Here is a 20207-nt window from a genome sequence, read left to right as displayed (position 1 = left end):
AATCTCAATTCTAGACAAGGCTGAAACTTGTCCTAGGCAGACTTTAGCAGTATTTAAGGGTGATAATGAAGATGAGGAACGAGCATCTTCTAAGAACAATCTCTGCAAGGGAAGACTGGGGTTTATATTATCAACCATCTCATATTAGCTTCTGCTTACTAATTCTTTGAGAGAATCCCTTTGTTACTTATTTTAATGAGGAGAGAAAAATGAGCTCTCCATAGAAGTTGGATGGAGGAGGGAGGACCAAGAGAGGAGACAATCCCTTTCTTTGTGAATAAGCTCTCTGGCTTGCAGCCTCTCAAGGGGAAGCACACTGGGTTTGGGAGGGCACTATCCCTGGTCAGCTGACTGTCACTTTAGCCCGTTTTCCATTCCAGCATGTTAATGCTCCCCTCTCTTACATACAGAAGAAACAGTGATACTACCACTGTTCATGCAGACAAAAGGCAGCTTAGGGTCTCTTCTTATTTTGAAGACTTGAGATAAAAATACTGTAAAATTTTCTGAGGGAAAAAAAAGTTTGTGTTTTTTTAAAAAAAACCACAGGATTTTATTTCACTCCGCACTTGCCTTTGGCAAGTGGCCTTTTTCACAGTGATTACTGATTGGTAATTAGTATTATTCCTTGGCTCATGTATAGCATGTATTCAGAGAAGGGAGGAAAGCAGGTAAGTATCTGCATTTTACTTTGTTCTTTAGATAGGATGGATTTTGATTATTTTTTTTTTTTTAAATAATATCTGTCAGACTTCCAAGCAAATAAAAGCTTTCAAAAGGTTTTATAGATCCAGTATGTAATCTCTTTAACCTCTGTAGTGGTGCATTGTGACAGAAAACTTTGAGATACTAGTTTGGAATTGTCCTAATTAGCTGAACGTCAAAAGGGAAATGCTATATGATGGGAAAATAAATATTCTTTGACCAGAAATTTTTAAAAAGAATATTTGTAATGATATGACACTGAACATTGCAGGTTTTCAAAATATCTTTTTATTTCAGGGTGGAATTGCATTTGTTGCTATAAAAGGAGCTTTTAAAGTTTACTTCAAACAGCAGCAATATTTGCGCCAAGCTCACCGCAAAATTTTAAATTATCCTGAGCAGGAAGGAGCGTAAGGCTGTGATCTCCAGATGTCCTACAGTCTCACCTAACAGGTTTCCATGTTGTATTGGTTCCATCATTATTGCACAGTAGTGGAGAGTTGTGATAAGTTGCTGCTCCTATTTTTTTTTCTTTAAATGTAATAAAGCACTGTTTTGTGGCAGGGTAAGTCCTTTCAGCAACCACTGAACCTAAGGATGTGACTTGGCTTTCATTATCGTTGGGTATTTCTGTTGAACAGCCGCCTTCTGAATTATTTTCTTTGAGCCAATATGCTGAATGGAAAAAATCAACTACCGAATACAAACATTTTAAATTGTGTAGTTAATGTAGGCTACAGCCAAATGCCTTTTGTATGTGTTTTCATACCCACGCTATCGTCCTGTTCAGCATTTCATGCAGTAAAGGGAATTTTTTAAGGAAGGAAATGTGAGTCATTACCAAGGAGAAGTAATTGTGGGACATCAGTCAGTAAAGATTGCCTTGGATTTTGCTGGTATCAAACAGGGAGTGTAAAATACTCAAATGACTGGTCAGAGAAAGCAGAAGATAGATCCCTTTCTACAGGACTCGCGTGTCAGCTTTAGCGACCTAAGTAGAAGGTGTTAAAATCAGCATGGTTTCCAGGTGACTTTTATCACTGATAATTTTTGCTGTCCTGTTGTATCCTCTGCAGTGCCTAGTGTTGTGTTATTTTCTCATGGCTCTTTTGCTGTTTTGTAACTGGTGCTGGATAGCTTTTTTTTCCCCTTCCACAGTGAAATAATTAGATGGGGGAAGTAAATTTCAGTTGCTTATTTTGTAGCTAAGTGTTAACAGCATTCAGTTTTCATGTTCCTTTTGATTATGTAAATATCTGTACAAGTACAAAGAGTGGTAGAAGCGTGAGGAAATGACACTGGACACTAAAGCTACGTTTAAACTGACAGATCAGGGCATCCTTCTAAACTTCCAGACCTGGAGCATAGCTTGGCCCTGTACCAGCACTAGGCTCCCTCCTGCCCATACCAGCTCTAGTGGAAGGACAGACGGTGGCAGGAAGGGTCAGCTGGAAAGGGGTGACACTACACTTTGGGTACCTAATCTGAGCATGGCATGTACCAGCAGGCTAGATGCTCTTAAGACAACTTGGCTCCATTCTGTAAAGGACTAAAGGATAAATCTTAAGTGTGTAATACACTAAGTTTATTTATACAGTAAGCTTTATTGTTACAATATGTTCAAATTAGCCAGCTGAGGGAGACATTAGCACTTCAGTTATTCGATGTATTTATAAAGTTAATTTCAACAGAAATTACCTGTTTTGTAAAGTTAGATTTTGACAAACATAATATGGCCATTTAATATTCATATCAGACCTAACCTAGATTTAGTACTTGAAGTTTTTTTATTAACAACAATTTATTTGGTTTTCTCAAAGCTGTTTGGGTTTTTTTTCCTTTCTTGTTCATATTAGTATGTCAAATGCATGGAGATGGGTTTAAAAAAAAAAAATCCTTTAGTGGAAATATTCATAAGTAAATATTTCTTTTCACCAGAAACGAAGTAAATGCAGAATGGACTTCATATTTGACTGCAATAATGTATGTTAGAGAAATTCAAAATATGGTACCTTTTCTATAGTATGTTTATCTTAATTACTGAGATGTAATATTTTAGAACTGTACAAAAGTGTATATAATGACCAAGTAGTATTAAAAAACTATACAGGTATTGAAAATTATACATTTGATCAATATAAAATACTTTTGAATTTCTTGCTGTAACTGAAGAATTACTATAATCTTGTAAGTCTGCTGATTATATTTGTTGTAGTGGGCTCACTTTTATATAAAAACCTAAATATAGAGTAGCAACCCCTGAAGGTTGCTGCTTTCTGTAAGATAGTCTTGAAACAATATAATACGTATTTCTTACAGAATTCCTCATTTCAAGAAAACAGCTTTTCAGTGGTCTTCACTGTATATATTTCCAACCAATTTATTACTGATTTTTTTATAGTCTCATGAAGAATTGAATGGTGCAAATTAGTGGGTTTGAAACTTGTTCCATGGGAAAGGTCATTGTGTCCTCTGGAAGTTAAAGCTGTTGTAAAAATACAATTATAAAAATACCATATGGATTATAAAATTATTTCACCTGAGTAGCAGAAGGTCAATACTCTGTTGTGAATCTTGGTTTTGAAGTACTGCAAATTATAGTTACATTGAATTAGGCTGAATAAATATTTTTTACACTCCCTAGTGTATTTTGTCAGTTGAACAAAAGCCTGTAGCAAAACTTCTGAATTAAAAATGTGTTTTGTTTTAATACATATCTAAGGATTTATATAATCAATTTTAAATTGATAGCCTAAAGAAATATCTTGGGGATGAAGGAAGAATTACTATAATACTTTAAACTTACATTTACATTATTTGTTTTTTTTTCTTCTCCAGTGATCAACAAATGATGTAGGGGAATGCATTTCTGAAATACTGAAAGCAAAAGGATTGTTGCAACACGAACAAGGTCTGGTAATACAGACCCAGGATTGGGAGTTATTACGTATCTCTGGGTTGGCTGATGTGCAGTGTTCGGGGAGTACACTGATCCCTCTTCACTGAGAAAGATAATACTGGCTGTAGGAAGTATTTTTTTCACTAATGGCTAATTTATGTCCCATTACTTTCAGAACAAGGAATATGAAATTTTATCTAGCACTTCTCAGAGTATGTCTTACCTGTAACTTGTTTTCTCTTAGCCTTCCATTACATCAACATAAAGGCACAAATTTTCTGAGCTGTGGTTATGTAAATATATAGGAGATGCTTCTCCCCTTCTCTATCCCCTCTTATCTTAAACTCTTAGATATAGATGGAATCCTACTATACTTTTCACTGCTTGGGTTTGGGGTTTTTTGTTTGAATGGTGGTCCTTTCCTTCATCCTTTTTCCCTTGCAAAAGTTCTTTGTAACAATTTGCATGAGTTGCCTTGTTTGAAGTATATGAATTCCTTTCTCATCTGGAGTTGTTTCTCAAAGGTTAACTTGTCCCCTTAGTTATCGTAGAAGGATCCGACCGTGTAGCTATTTAAGGCTTCTCCAACACTTGGAGTAGTTCTGTGCTTGAAAAGATATGCTTAGGTATTGTGACTTCTGTCAGAATTATCTATTTTGCTTAAGGACATAATTTTTACTAGAATTTCAGCTGTGTGTTTGTGGCAGCTTTGAGGATTACCCTTTTTTTTAAATGCATACTGTGGAACTTGGACAAGGCTATGGAGTGGGTGCTTGAGGGTTGTTGAGAGTAGCTTTTTACTAGCTGCTTTTTCAAAAAGTTTTTAGGCACAGGCAAGTACGTATCTTTGTTTGCATAGTGGTTTTTACTGATGGTGAGAACTGGGAGAGGTATAACTACAAAGGTCATGGATCCATTTACTGTTGCACCAGTAATCATGGTTTTGGAACCCTATATTTAATGTTCTACATCCATGCCACTTTCTATTTTGGGTTTGTTTTATGGTTTTGTTTTTTTAAGAGCTAGGCTCAGACTTGTTTTAATGCATCACTGAGTTACCTGTTGTCATAACAAATGATGTGCTAACAGTTCCTGCTTCCTGTTTTAAAGTAGAAATGCCAGTTTCACTAACAAGTCTGGCTTTGGAATTCTTTTCTAGTAGGCAACTGCTGCTGAAACATGTGTTTATATGGTTTTTGGTTGTTGATTTTGGTGTGTGTTTGGTTTTTTTAAAGCATGCTGGGGTGGGGCTTGCTAGAGGAAAGCATGAGAGAGGATAATATGTAAAAGCTAGAAAATTCTGAAAAAGTCTTAGCTGTTGTCTTCTCATTAACAGACCCCTTCCTCTCGCCCTTGCGAAGTCACTACTCTGTTCTACACAGTGTGAAACAGAACTTACTCTCCAAACTCAATGTAGTTGAGTATTCATTAGTGCTCGTGCAGCTTGAGAATAAGTTTTGGTTATGAAAGGTGATTAAAATGGAAGTGATTCTGTTTTGGCATGCAAATGTTGTTCATTGCCTTAATTTTCATCCTGTTTTTTTTTCCTCAAGAGATGGGGGGACATGTGGCTACTTGACTGGGATGGCACTTGTTAGTTGGAAAGAAACTTCAAGGAGGCTGACAGTTCTAGTGCGATAGCCTGGGAGAGGAACTGTTTATGGAAACTAGCCTTTGTCCTGAGCTTTAATAGGTTTTTATTAATTCCAGTATATTTGTGTGTATGTGTATAAAATAAAAAAAATGTACTAAAAGCTTTCTTGGCTATAGATAAATACATGTAAATAGCAATATATTGGAAAATGGTGCTTGCTAGGGATGAGGCAACAGTTTAATCCATCACACTACTACACACTGTCAGGATAACTCTATTTGCAGTTTTGTAAATTAAACAGAATTTGATGCAGGCAGTATTTAAGAGGACCTAAAGAGATTACGGCTGTGCAGTGTTAATTATCTACTTTATTCTTCACAAATCTAAATGGCTTGATTTCTTTTCACTTCAATGTTTGAGGAATTCAGCTGCTGCCATCTTGCTTACTTTTAGCTCCATTTCCCTAAACTGAGAACTTTGACTTGTCAGTTACCATCACTTACTGACAATTTATTCTTACTGTTTTCACCTGGGCTTTCTGGGGAGGGAACTTCAAATGCTTCAAGAAACCACACATACTGTTTGATATTTAACTTAATGATATAAATAAGTACTCTTCCTATATATACTTGGAATACACCACTGAATCTGGCAGTACATCTGCCTTCCTTACCCTCACAGCCTCTCAGTAGCTGAACTACCATTTTCTAACCCTGTTGACTGAGAAGGCACATCTTTTCCCACTAATCGCTCACTTGCTGTGAATTGGGGAAAAATTCTTACTTCAATCTGTTTAAATAAATTCCAGCATAATCTGGGGAAATCAAAAGCTGGTGTTCCTTAATGAGTTGGACCAATTCTTGTAGGCACTGAGGCTGAGATTTCTTTCTTTGTTGCTGTTTAGCAGGTTGCTCTTTTGGAATGAGCTGTAAAACTAGAAGTACTTGTGCAAAAGTTTGCCCCGCATTTAAACCATTCAAATTCTTTTTGCTTTACTAATTCGTAGAAGTCCCAGGTAGGCTTTGTTCATTTCAAGGCCTTATTCATGAGCTTGAGCAATATAGCTCACTTTCCAGAAAGGCACGTGCGCAAAGAGAATATTACTGTGCACGGGGAAAAAAAAATCGGCTCTGTAAACAGGGATGAACTATGGCCATTAGTTCATGGCCCCTATACCTCAAGAAGGTTTGAAGATCTGTGGCCTCTTTGTCCATTCTTGCCAGTTAGTTATTCACATGCTCTGGAGATGTAATTGCTTTTGCACCTTTGAATATTGTGAGCATAAAGCAGTTATTTCTGGTTGTACTCTACTAAGTAGTTGAGTAGAAAAATTCCATTCCAGAACTACTAAAAGCAAATAGCAGACATGACTTGAAACTGCCTCAACTAAACAGCTCGGCAGCACCTGTCAAAACATATCTTACAGGCACCTCATTTAATGTTGGATGATGAAGCCATGGAAAAGCAATTGCCTAAGCAGTGGGCCTCTGTAGGAAGTACTATGCTTATTAAAAAAAAAATAAATTACTTATTTCTAGCTTCAGACCACTCTGATACAGCATGCACAGCTTGGTGTTTTGTGTGTTTTGTATTCTTCAGTTGCTCTCCCACTTTTCTTACTACAACTCTGTAACACTTAGCTGCAGATAACAGAAGCTGATAAAGAAAGGGAACACGGTGATCCCAGTATTTACTGTATGTTGAAGGACTATCTTGTCAGTAATTGTCACTTTGCCATGAATCATTACAAGAAGCTAATGTCCCTACTCATTACCCCTGCAATCGCTTTCCCCTACCATTTTTCCGGATACTTCTCATGCACAGAAGATAGAATATGTAAGACAGAACAGAATCAAAAATGGTTTTATTTTGATGAAAATTGAGTGGGTTTTGGTTTTTTCTGAGCGAAATAGTAGCTGGTTCAGAAATGTTTGACTAATTTGCTAGAAGAACATCTCTACCACGTTACATCCCTTGCATAGTTCTAGGTTAAGATCCCATGGGTAACTCGGTGTTTGTTACCAGTGATAGTTTGCAGCATTACTCCTGCATGAGCTTTTTGCTCCTGCCCTGCAGTCTTGTTTGAAACACAGTAATGCAAAGTCCTGCTTCTCCAGTACATTCACACTTCAGCTTCAGGGATTTTTATATTTTTTTTTAAACCCAAGACAGATGTTGGTTAAATATACATAACATTATAATAACTCCCTCTGGTTGAGAAGCATTGCAGAAGCTTCATGGAATGCAAGTTACATGATGAAAGCCTTTTGGAGGGGTGTGTGGGTAAGAAATAAAAACTGAAGATCACTTCAGTGGTAGGAAAAAATGCCATTTTGATACACTGAATCTGAGACTTGGACCAAATTCCCTTGGTACCAAGCTATCAATGGCTAGAGGGATTTCTCATAACCAACACAATAGCAATTCTTTCAACTACTGAGAGGGGCATAGAAAATTGTTGCTAACCTATAAGGATAATTTGGTCTGAACTGCATTAAACAAAGGCTGCAGTTTTTTTCTTAAATTCTTTGGTATATTTTAAATGCAAAGCAGTGGCTTTTTGTTCTGTCAGTGATTTCTTTTGAAAAAGCAAGGGTATCTTTGAACTGCAGGGTTCTCTACCCCAGAGTGTTGTTAAATTTCTAGTATTAGAAAAATGAAAGTGCTTTCCACTTAGCATAAATTAAATACCACGCAATGCAGCTGACCTTCCCACATTACCAAGCATGGTCTCCTGTTGCAGACACAGAATTGTGCTGTGCGTTTCAGTCGCATACCACCCTGCCAGTAACTAGGCTTCTCCCATCTCATTTCAAAGAGGGATGAAAATGCAAACTAACCCGAGTAGAAAATTCACAAGTGATTTTAAAAGTACAGGAGCTTCCATTTCCTTGTCCAGCTCTAGAGTCTTTATGAACAGAGTTGTTCTATTTTCCTTTCTAACAGGGCTCAAAAGTGAAAGCTCTTCTGGCTAATAGGTGGTAAGCCTCATTATGTAGATTTATTTTTAAAATACATTTATAACACTTGTATATAGCTACTTGTATGCCAAATGACAGAGAATATATGTGTATTTCCTGAGCCTTCAGGTCTTAAGCTATTTTAGATAGAGGTGGAGTAGGTGATCGCAGACAGTCCATAACATTGCTCACGGCAGCTCCTGCTCAAAGCGTTTTTGTTCGTGCTGAGCTAAATCACATATACTATGTATTGGAATCCCTTTATATAACACTTAAGAGTAGAGTCATTAGCAGCCCACAGAAATATTTTCTTGTAACCTGTAGATTAGGACCAAGAAAAACATAAAACAGCTTTACTAGTGCAATCTGCGGAGACATTTTAGAGACTATTCCAGCAACACACCATGGAAATTGCCCCAGGTGTCAGGGGTCGTCTTGTCTCCTCAAAAATCTGAGCATCCTGGGGCCTTTCTTGACCAAGCATGAATCTCAAGTGCGTCCTCTGCAAAGGTCAGTACCATGTGGCTTGCAGCACTGAGCTTGCTGTGCCTCAGCCTTCTTAGCTGAGAACCGAGAGAGGGAAAAACCCCTGCGTGGAAAGCTGCAGTTGTAGATAGTGTAATTATAGGTGGTTGTTAGCATGGGAAACAATAGTGCAGACATCTCCCAAAACTGTGTGAGATACATGTATTAACTAACTTTACTAGAGTCTTACTGACAAAGTGGTGGCCAAAGTCCTTATTTATTGCAGCTGGCATTCAGATGTTATACAAGTTATTTTCAAACCTGCAATTGCCAAGCAGAGTGCATCCTTTTTGTCCTTGTTACCACATTAATTAAATCCCATAAGCCTCACTTAGAGTGTCTCATCACTGAGGAATGTAACTATTTACGGCATCCATGTATGATAAGTTTAAAGAAAATAAAACCAAATAATTCTGTATAATAAGCTGGACCCCTTGAAAAGCCTGTTAGATGGTCAGCTTTAGGAGCCTCATTACAGGGTAATTAGTTACATCTGGATGTTCCTCAGGTGCAAATTAACAAAGTGTTTTAAAAAGCATTGCATAAGACTTGAATTTATCCCTTTTGGCAGCTGTGTAAACATCATCTGGGAAGCCATGTAATCCTTTGCTTGCACCTAATATATTCTTATGAGTAGCAGCCACTGGGTTGGTGTTAAACCATATCTGCATATATACATATGAACATGACCAAGAGAAACAGTATTAATACATCGGCCACCATGTGCAGCTTGTACAGTAGTTTTTAGTTTTGTTTTGGTTCTATTCTGTTTTTAGAAGGAACCAGGCTTGTGATAGTGCACACCACAGGAAAGGTGCAAAAGGTGTAAGCACACTGAATTCACTGTGTGGCAGTTCTGCTCCAGTCAGAAAGCAAATAAATATACTGAAATGTAATTAGGATAAATCAAATATACACCATAATTATATGGCACGTGGCAAGCAGACTCCAAAAGCGAGTGGTGTATTTTTGCATCCTAACATTTCCTGTGTTCCCAAAGCAGATTCTTTCCTTATTATTCCATTTTTGAGATGTAATTAGATGGCCTCAAAATATCTTTCTTTTTCTAACAACCCGTTTTTGCAAGTCAAGTTTCTTTCTTTACTAATGGACTTGCAGAGGAACTGAATGGTATTGCCATCAAAATACAGTAATATGACTTAAATATTCCCTGTCCCATAGGTAAGAAAGTGGAAGGATGGAGAGAGGGTACAATGAAGTTGAATTCTAGTACTATTAACAGGTGAACTTGGTGCTACGTCTTGAGTAGGGCATATACTTCATTTTTGTCCTTTACAGTATATTAGCATTAACGAAGGAAATGTGTGATCAGTTTATACCACCCTGCCATACACAAACCAAAATCTCTCTTTTTGCTCAATGCTGATACCAAACCAAAAAGGAGGTACTGGAGTGGCAGCATACTGTATTGGCCATCCTGCCCTTCAGACACTGCTCATCTCATGCAGAGGTCTCGCCTGGCTGGAAGTAGCAGCACATGCTGAAAACCTAGAAGATATGAAGAACTGCTTGATGAAACGAAATCAGCTAGTGACTGATCATGGGGAGGTTTACCTGGCACCGGGCCTGCTGGTCGCAGATGGAGTTTACCTAACTCAAAGGGGGAAAAGGATTCTTAAAAATGAGTTGGTGGGGCTCGTTGAGAGGGCTTTAAACTAGGTTTGAAGGGGGAGGGGGATGTAGCCAGGCCCACTGGAGAGGAGCCTAGGGGTGGTGTGCCAGGGTTGGGGGTGAAGCCGATATCCCAGCTCAAGTGCATCTATGCCAATGTGTGCAGCATGGGCAACAAACAGGAGCTGGAAGCCATTGTACAGTGGGATAGCTATGACTTAGTTGCCATCACAGAGATATGGTGGGATGACTCTTACACTGGAGTGCTGCAGTGGATGGCTATAAGCTCTTCCAAAGAGATAGACAAGGAAGGGGAGGTGGTGGGGTGGCTCTGTATGTTAGGGAGTGCTTTGATTGTGAAGAGCTTCGCAACTTTGATAAGGTCAAGTGTTTATGGGCAAGGATAAGGGGGAAGGCCAACAAGGCAGATATCCTGCTGCCGGTCTGTTATACACCACCAAACCAGGATGAAGAGGTAGATGAACTGTTCTACAAGCAGCTGGAAGAAGTATCACAATCAGTTGCCCTTGTTCTAGTGGGGGGCTTCAATTAACTAGATGTCTGCTAGAAATACAGTGCAGCAGAGAAGCAACAGTCTAGGAGGTTCCTGGAGTGTGTGGAAGATTACTTCCTCAGACAGCTGGTAAGTGAACATGCCAGGGGAGGTGCCTCACTCGACCTCCTGTTCACAATCGGAGAAGGACTAGTGGGAGATGTGGTGGTCAGAGGCCGTCTTGGGCTTAGTGGCCATTATATGATTGAGTTCTTGATTCTTGGCAAAGGAAGAAGAGGGGTCAGCAGAGCCAGTGCCATGGACTTCCAGAGGGCAGACTTCAGCCTGTCCAGGGCACTGGCTGGGAGAGTCCTTTGGGAGGAAGTCCTGAGGGCAAAGGAGACCAGAAAGGCTGGGCTTTCTTCAAGAAGGAAGTCTTGCCGGCGCAGGAGCCAGGCTGTCCCCAAGTGCCGCAAGACGAAACGGTGGGGAAGACGACTGGCCTGGCTGAACAGGGAGCTTCTGCTGACACTTAGTAGACTCTCCTTTTTTCCCTGCTTTTGGAAGAAGGGCCAGGTAAGACGAGTACAGAGACCTCGTTAGATCTTGCAAGGAGAAAATTAGGCAAGCAAAAGCCCAGCTAGAACTCAACCTGGCCACTGCTCTAAGGGAAAACAAAAAATATTTTTACAAATATATCAACAACAAAAAGAGGATCAAAAAGAGTCTCCATCCTGTATTGGATGGAGAGGGGAACACTGCAACTGAGGATGAGGAAAAGGCTGAGGTACTAAATGCCTTCTTTGTCTCAGTCTTTAACAGTCAGACCAGTTATTCCCAGGGTATTCAGTCCCCCGAGCTGGAAGGCAGGGTCAGAGAGCAGAACAAACCCCCCCATAATCCAGGAGGAAGCAGTTTATGACCTGCTGAGTCACCTGGACACTCCCAAGTCTATGGGGCCAGATAGGATCCACCCAAGAGTACTGAGGGAGCTGGCAGAGGAGCTCGCCAAGCCACCCTCCATCATTTATCAGCAGTCCTGGTTAACAGGGAGGTCCCAGATGACTGGAGGCTTGCCAGTGTGACACCCAACTACAAGAAGGGCCAGGAGGAGGATCCAGGGAACTACAGGCCTGTCAGCCTGACCTCGGTACGAAGGAAGATTATGGAGAGGTTCATCCGGAGTGTGCTCACCAGTCATGTGCAGGACAACCAGGGGATCAGGCCCAGCCAGCATGGCTTCATGAAAGGCAGGTCCTGCCTGACCAACCTGATCTCCTTCTATGACCAGGTGACCTGCCTAGTGGATGAGGGAAAGGCTGTGGATGTGTCTACCTGGGCTTTAGCAAAGCCTTTGATACTGTCTCCCACAGGATCCTCCTAGAGAAGCTGGCGGCTCATGGCTTGGGCAGGTGTACTCTTTGCTGGGTAAAAAACCGGATGGCCGAGCCCAGAGAGTTGTGGTGAACGGAGCTAAATCCAGTTGGCAGCCGGTCATGAGTGGGGTTCCCCAGCACTCAGTGTTGGGGCCAGTCTCATTTAATATCTTTATCAATGATCTGGATGAAGGGATCGAGTGCACCCTCAGTAAGTTTGCAGATGACACCAAATTGGGCGGGAGTGTTGATCTGCTCAAGGGCAGGAAGGCTCTGCAGAGGGACCTGGACAGTCTGGATCGATGGGCTGAGGCCAACTGTATGAGGTTTAACAAGGCCAAGTGCTGAGTCCTGCACTTGGGTCACACCAACCCCAGGCAACACTCCAGGCTTGGGGCAGAGGGGCTGGAAAGTGCCTGGCGGAGAAGACCCTGGGGGTGCTGGCTGACAGCCGGCTGGGCATGAGCCAGCAGTGCCCAGGTGGCCAAGGAGGCCACCAGCATCCTGGCTTGTGTCAGCAATAGTGTGGCCAGCAGGAACAGGGCAGTGATCGTGCCCCTGTACTTGGCACTGGTGAGGCCACACCTTGAATATTGTGTTCAGTTTTGGGCTCCTCACCACTAAAAGGACATTGAGGTGCTGGAGCGTGTCCAGAGAAGGGCAGTGGAGCTGAGGAAGGGTCTGGAGAGCAGGTCTGATGAGGAGCAGCTGAGGGAGCTGGGGGTGTTTAGCCTGGAGGAGGCTGAGGGGAGACCTTATCGCTCTCTGCAACTACCTGAAAGGAGGTTGTAGTGAGGTGGGGGTTGGTCCCTTCTCCCAGGTCACTAGTGACAGGACAAGAGGAAATGGCTTCAAGCTGCACCAGGGGAGGTTTAGATTGGATATTAGGAAACATTTCTTTACTGAAAGAGTGGTCAGGCACTGGAACAGGCTGCCTAGAGAAGTGGTGGAGTCGCCATCCCTGGAGGTATTCGAAAGATGTGTAGATGTGGCACTTCAGTGCATGGTTTAGGAGATATGGTAGTGTTGGGTTGATGGTTGGGCTTGATGATCCTAGAGGTCTTTTCCAACCTTAATGATTCTATGATGTGTGAGGGATGCTACAGGCAGTGCCTGCAGGGTCACTTTTATCTGCACAGTCTGACTTTTTTCAGTCCCAGAAGTCCTACAAACTCCCTTTCCCATCTATAGAAACAAAGCAACCACTTGACAACATAAACTGTCAAGCCCAATGGAGGAGTGGGGTTTATCAAGCCTATTTGACAAGTTTGTCACAGCTGGATGTTCCTGCGCATTAAATTTCAGCTGGTTCAAGGTCCAGTTACACAGCTCAGGTATGGTGTTTGCTGGATGAGCAGATGCACATAGAGCGACTTGTGACAGAATAAGCCATGGATATGGCACCTGATACTTCAAATCGTACTGCACCTTGCCCATTCCTACTTTCCACATGATTGCAGGATGCCAGTGGGATTCTTTTGGGCAGCACCCTGATGCTCCCGCCTTCAGGCTCGGTTGCCTGCACAGGAAGCAGCTGCAGTCCACAGCAGATGCCCTGGTCCTGGGGCCTGACCACCCCTTTGCTAACAGCTCATCCAGGCAGCAGGTGTAACCTGCTCTCAGCTCAAGCAGCAGGGTAGGTGTAAGGATTGCTGGGAGAAAGCTCAGAGCTGGGCTGAGACCTTCTTTCCCCTACTTTTATTTAATGATGCATATAAAAAAGGGATCTGCATACCTGAGATGGTGCCAGCTTATTTCATGCCTGTACTAGGGGTCTGTTCCTGGGGCCCTGGGCAAATACAGAGCTTCGGGATGACCCTTAAAGTAATTACCTTGTACTGGAGCCAGGCTGACAGAATAGTACCCCTCTCTTCCTCTGGGGGGAAAGCCAAGTTCAGTTCTCCCATGACACAGGAAAGGTTGTGAGTCATGCTGTAGAGTCAAAGGCTTTAAGGGCACAGAGTGCCCTCTGCCATCACTGTATGGTGAAAGCACAGCATAAATGCAGATAGCAGAGTTAGCTGTTCTTTGCTTCAAGTAAGGATGGGCTTGAGACTCATCTGCTCTATCAAACAAGCTTCATGTACTTTTTTTTTCCCAGCTGGTACAATATTTTTATTTAAAGCTCCTCTATCTTTAGTGGTGCATTATAAGGCTCTGACATCAAAGTGCAGACGGACTGCAGCGCAGCAGCTTTACAGAGGCCAGGTCAGCCTCAGAGTCTACAACAAAAGCATTATGGCAGGATTCTGGAACTGTACCAACTGCTCGGCAGAAAAGAGATACAGATTTCATATCATGTCTAGAACAAGATCATCCCTCTTTACTGCAGCTGTGGTTGCAAAGTAAGCCTAGAGCAGATGCTGGAATTCTAAAATCCTGCATTACTTGAAAGCAGACCTAGGCTCCCAGCAGGTAAAATGCTAGGACTTGCCAGCACCTTGCTTTCTTTGTCCTGCTTCTGCTGTTCCTGCCAGTAGTTACAGTTGCGCTGAAAAGTTGCTTTTAAACGTCAGAGATAAAGAATAGTTGGGTGTGGATTTGCAATCCTGGACACATGCAGTATTTGAGAAGATGTTCTGATCTCATATTCTGGTTCAGTCCTTTTATAGTTAATCTCCCCATTTTCCAACTGTGTAGGAATTGTAGATTTTGGCTAATCCTTCTCGTTGGCCTCTGGTGGTTGGAGCTTTTTCCATTGACAGCAGTTCATCAGTACAGCTAAACAAAATCACTGTAAGCTGTCAAACAGAAGACAAATGAGAGCTTACAAAATAGAATACTCACTGAACTGAGACAAAACTTCCAGTGCCGACAATGATGATGGCGGGGGAGCAGAGACTATCTAGTTATAATTGCCAATTTAGCAACAGCTGAGCCTGTACTTATCTGAATTGGTACTTCTGCTAAATTCATGATGTTTTTGTCCTGTGCTAAGCCTTGACGTTAGCAGACACAATGCAAATGCAGTGTTCCAGGGATAACTCCTCTGTCAAAAAACAGCAGGTGGTGGTTAGTCTGAGGACTGAATCCTAGGGGAAGATTGCTTTTCCCCCTCATGTGGGCACCTGCTGTTGAGCTGAGATTTTTTTTTTATCTGCACACGAGCATCAAGGTGATGAGCATGCACTGATTTTTTCAGCAGAGGTTTGTAATTGTTCTCAGTTCCAGCCTTTGCGCCTTTTTTTCTAAGCCCAAAATAGAAATTCACTTTTCTTTTTGTTTACAACTTTTGCGTTGTGCTCTTGAAGTCCTGTCTAGATAAAGGTTTATCTTTGAATTTTACCTCATAACGCCAGCATTCTGTTCTATCGTTAAGTGGTTGCTACCGAACACAAGTGAAAAAACTGTAAATATGCCTTATTCTATCAAGGATAGGTGATTTGTGGGACATAATTGCTGTTTAGCCCATTGATTTGCTCTCTCATCAAAAGGTGTTTCAAGTTAATGTATAAAAGGATATATAAAAATATGCAAGAACCTCTTATCTGAAATGAATTTCGCTCCAATGCAGTACAGTGCAGATGAGTGCAGTAACAAAACAGATGCACTCGCCCTTCTAAATGAAAACCAGCATCTCAAGGGGATTTATATGACGGCAATAACTCTCTCATCATCTAAAAATAGTCATCAACTATAACATTAGGCACAGGAAGTCCAAGTAAGAAAGAGCATGTTTACTGTATTGATGGTGTTAGTGTACAACACGGCATACCTAAAACAGAAAGTGAATACAGAATCCTGAAATTAAACTTAGACTATTCATGACAAGAATAGGGGATGGGAAGAAACGGAGTAAGAAACAAATCTTTTTGCCTTTCATATACAGGTATACTGCTACTCATTTTGGGACAGCAACCTTCTAACAGCCCTCTAACCCGCGTTGCATACAGGAGGAACCATGTTCTTTCTCTAAGCTGACAGTTATTCTAGTCCCATAAATAGCTTGCTATAAATTCTGTCAGAGAAAAATAAAGGCGGAAGGATGACACAAAACCAAGCTATAGGATACAGACAAGGGAGAAAGTTGCCTTCAGCTGAAATTTGAAATGTTACAGACCAACGTGCTGCATCCTAAAAGGCTCTGACAGGCCTATCATCAGCAAGGTTGTAATATTCTTTCCCATCATATATTCTCCAAGTCATGGCTGCAGGCTTTTCTTCTTTTACTATGGGTAGCATGTTTGGTTTGTAGTTTGGAGATGAGGCAGATCACAGACATTTGATGCCTCCAACCACAGGCAGTATATTTAAACTAGCTTTGACCAAAAAATGCTGTGCTTGAGCTCACGTGGTGGGTCCTGCTGAAAGGGGTCAGGGCTGGAGGCACACGTTCTGCTTGGAGCATGTGTGCATTGGGCAGCTGGAGTGCAAGTCTGTAGCAGAGAGGGTCAGAAGAACAGAGCTTAGCAAGGAAACTTCAGCTTTCTGAATCTTGCTCTTTAATATGCAAGTAACATCACTTCAGGCTTGCATCACGGTGGTTAGTAGGCATAAGTAGGTCTAAGGCTATTCAAGCTGACAAATCTCTGACTCATCTCTCCTCTGATTGGGGTGATATGCTTTCTGCATTAGCTGAAGCCTTTGAAATGAACTGACAGGAAAGACAAGAGGGAGTTTAACAAAATATCATAATTAATTCAACAACATTTTAAATCACCAACTGCAATGTTATTCAATTTCGGTGAGTGGGAAATTAAATAATTCAAAATATTTCAAATCTCACAGAGCAATTATACAATTGAAAGCTCAAAAGTTCAGATCAATCTTCAGAGGGGTATATTTCTAATGGACAGGGCTTCTCTCAAGCCAGGAAAATGCATTATCTCTGCAATGTTCTTTTCAAGCTTACAGCTCTGGAGAGTATGATTTATTCATCTGTCAGATTTTGTGCACTTCTTGCCAGGGTATCAGTTCTATCTTATTTCTCTAAACCAGAAAAAAACATTTTTAGAAAGAGAGCAAGCAGAAAAAGCCTTTACATACAAATCAGCTGATTCAGAGTCCCTTCTCCATTTTCCATCTCCTTCAACCACATTGCCTTGTATTTACTCTCAAGTTAAACCAGTCACATGAGCTTTTGCTCTCTGTGACAGAATTATAGAAAATAGGATAATCAGTTTATCCCTTCACTGTGCAGACCAGGCATCTCTTCCAAACTGATGTATTAGTGAACCACCACAGCCAGATGCAGCCTGGGAACGCTCAGACCCCGTGGTGAGCCTGACTCGGGAAAAGGAAGCTCCCACCACATGGAGAAGAACAGAGAAAGGCACAGACAATTCCCGTATTGCTGTGTAATTCTGTTCTTCGTTCACCGTGCAAAGTATGTGGTTGTTACCTACTGCTGCTAAGCAATTTCTCTTCTTGTGCTCTTTAGTGAAGGCTCATACTGCTCTTCCTTCCCCTCCACTCATATGCTCTGTGCATACACGGATTTCCCCCAGACTAGAAAGTGTAGAGCCACAAGGAGACTATTAGCACAAATTTGGGAGCTGAATGTGCACGATACTTTCTGTTCTAGGATAACTCAACCGTAAGTCGCAGACTCCGCAAGGAAATGTTTCTTCCTTCACTCCCACCTGACACAGGAAGGCTGCTATCACCACTAGGGTGCCTGATATTTCCTTTAATAAGCCCATGTTTCCAATTGCTAAGAACCTTGTCAAACTTCAAACACCATGCTATCTGGCCACAGTTGAGTAACTGTGGAAGATCTCTTCTGTGATAGTTTGGTCACTTAATAAGAAATTGCGGCAGGTCTCTGACAGTCTTAAAATTTGAAGCAGGGAATTGAAAATTAGTTGGTAGGGAGGACTTCAGAGTGGTGTTTGAGGTGGTAGCTTTTGTAACTTGTATGAAGAATCTTCCCAAACACCTTGAAAATGTGAAGGTTGAAGCTGCACAGTTGGGATCTGATGAAACTGAACTGGCATTTCCCAAGGGTTTTTTTTGTGTAAGGGGCACATTAAGAGAAGAAATGGGTTTTAGCACCTTATCGCTACCTGCAGTGCTGTATAGCTGGACCTGAAAGCAGAAAGCCTGTCCTCCAGCGCTGTCAGTGAACCTCCCTGCTTAGCCTATCGTACTCAAAGGCAAAAGAGAAAATGTGGATTCAGCAACGGCTGTAGTGAATGCAGGACAAGGAGGCTGGGGACAGAGCAGTCATTTAGAAAAATGGTTAAGAGATTGTGGGCCTTAATGTGTGACACAGCCTGGGAGCCACAGAAGGGCTCTGGGTGCTGGGGGCAGCAGATCGCAGAATGGATGAGGGAGGCAGGTGACAAATGGGTGGGATGAGGACTGAGACTGGCCAGGGGAAAAGGATGTGGATCCAGAGACAGGGGAGGAGGTCTGTCACCATCAGAGGCTGGAGCAGGGTGCGTGCCTCAGCTCCGCTGCTGCTCTCCAGCACCTGGAAACGCTGGTGACGTGGGCTTATCGCACAGACACACACGTCCTCACCACGGGCACATTCTAGCACGTGATGGATCCCGTGGCTCTTCCCCATGAGATAACGCGTGTCCATGTCACTAATGTAACACGTAATGAAAGCTGCTCCTTGTCCCTTCAGTTTCCCCTTTCTTTTGTTTGAACACTTGGCAATTACAGCCCCAGCTCTGCACTACCAGCCCTTTACTGCGAAGCCACTGTGATGCCACGTTAGGAAATACCCAAACCACAGTGGCCTGTGCAACCTTATTTCTGCCCTCTCTGTGAAAGGATCTGTAGCGTGACTCTTCATGCTATTCCAGAGCCCCCTTCATGCCACTCTCTTTGAAGCTTGCTCCAAAGGTAAAATTGCTGCTGGTGGCCGAGTTTCCCTGTGGTGCCTGTTGTTACTGTGCCAAGCTCTCCACAATTACAACCTTCCCCAGAGCTGGTTGTAGCACGAGCAGCACCGGGCTGGGGGCTGCAGGGCCACAGAATTTCTATAATGCCACCTGTGATGCAAGTGACCTGATACATGTAATTTTTTCCTCAGAATAACGGGCATCACATCAGTCTCAGGTTCAATGCACGGCAAAGCTGCAGCTCCACTTGCTGCGCTCGGTACTGCTGCAAATTAATTTTAATTAATTAATTCATGGACTCACACACCCCCCACCCCACTCCCTAACAAAAAAAAAAAAAGGAGGCGGCTGTGACATAAACCGCAGCCTGCGGTGCCCCGCCGCGGCCCGGCTGCCCCCTTGCAGTCCGGCGCCGCCATCTTGCCCCGCGTATCCTTGCTCCCGAGGCCCGGCGCCACCGCCGCTCTCACACGCTCCCGCCGCCATTTTCTGATCACCTCACCGAGCCCCCCCACGACCGGCCCGGCGCCCCCCGCCCCCGGAGGGGCCCAGCCCCTCTCACCGCCTCACGGTGCCTCAGCTCGGCGGCACCGCCCTGCGGCCGTGCCGTCGCTCCGGGTCTGGCGGCGGCTGCGGCCCCGTTCCCCCACGTCCCCGGCCCCTCTGGGCGAGGGCGGCAGGACGCGGCGGAGGCGAGAAGGGAGCCCCGGAGCCCGGCCCGCGGGCGGCGCCGGCTTGGAAAGCGCTGGGACAGCAGGGGGTTTTAGGACACAGGACCGCTAACACGATGCTAAACTTGAGAAGGTAAAGCCTTCACGCAGTCTTGCTCCTTGTAAAATACACCTCTGGCCATTTATGCGATTTAAAAGTGATTTATTTTCTCCAATTAAGCCTTTAACGTTTTCTTTATATCTGTAGAATCGTACAAACACGATCTTCCTCAGCGGAACGAAGAAGATAATTTCCATGCATGAAGATAACAGCTCCTCACATTGTTACAGGAAATAACAGCAAAGGTTGCATCATATAGCACCGAGAATAATTTTAATTACAGTGTGAAGGAAAGATACCATGAGAGCATTTTGTTTCATGGTGAATCTTTTACGCTGACATTTTTATTCTGAAGTATATGCTGTTTTCCAAGCAATGAAAATGAAACTTGACATTAAAAAATTAAAATATACCTGTTTAAAAAACTTGACACTTTCTACAAATTAAGCTATGAAATT

The 20207-nt window shown here is 42.6% G+C and overlaps 1 protein-coding gene across 4 annotated transcripts in view; it reads left to right on the top strand.

The window, feature by feature from the left end:
* Positions 1 to 3419, top strand: part of MARCHF5 (membrane associated ring-CH-type finger 5) — a 32106-nt gene extending 28687 nt beyond the window's left edge. For all 4 annotated transcript variants that reach the window (XM_064463845.1, XM_064463844.1, XM_064463846.1 and 1 more), the window contains one exon: positions 1003 to 3419. In XM_064463845.1, the coding sequence (XP_064319915.1) occupies positions 1003 to 1119 (117 nt within the window). In that variant the 3' untranslated portion in view covers positions 1120 to 3419. The remainder of the gene's footprint in view (positions 1 to 1002) is intronic.
* The last annotated feature ends 16788 nt before the right edge of the window (positions 3420 to 20207 follow it).

The sequence above is a fragment of the Phalacrocorax carbo genome, chromosome 12 (genome assembly GCF_963921805.1).
Source record: "Phalacrocorax carbo chromosome 12, bPhaCar2.1, whole genome shotgun sequence".
Classification (NCBI taxonomy): Eukaryota; Metazoa; Chordata; class Aves; order Suliformes; family Phalacrocoracidae; genus Phalacrocorax; species Phalacrocorax carbo.
The sequence above is the reverse complement of the archived record's forward strand: the minus strand, read 5'-3'. Positions and strand labels throughout refer to the sequence as shown.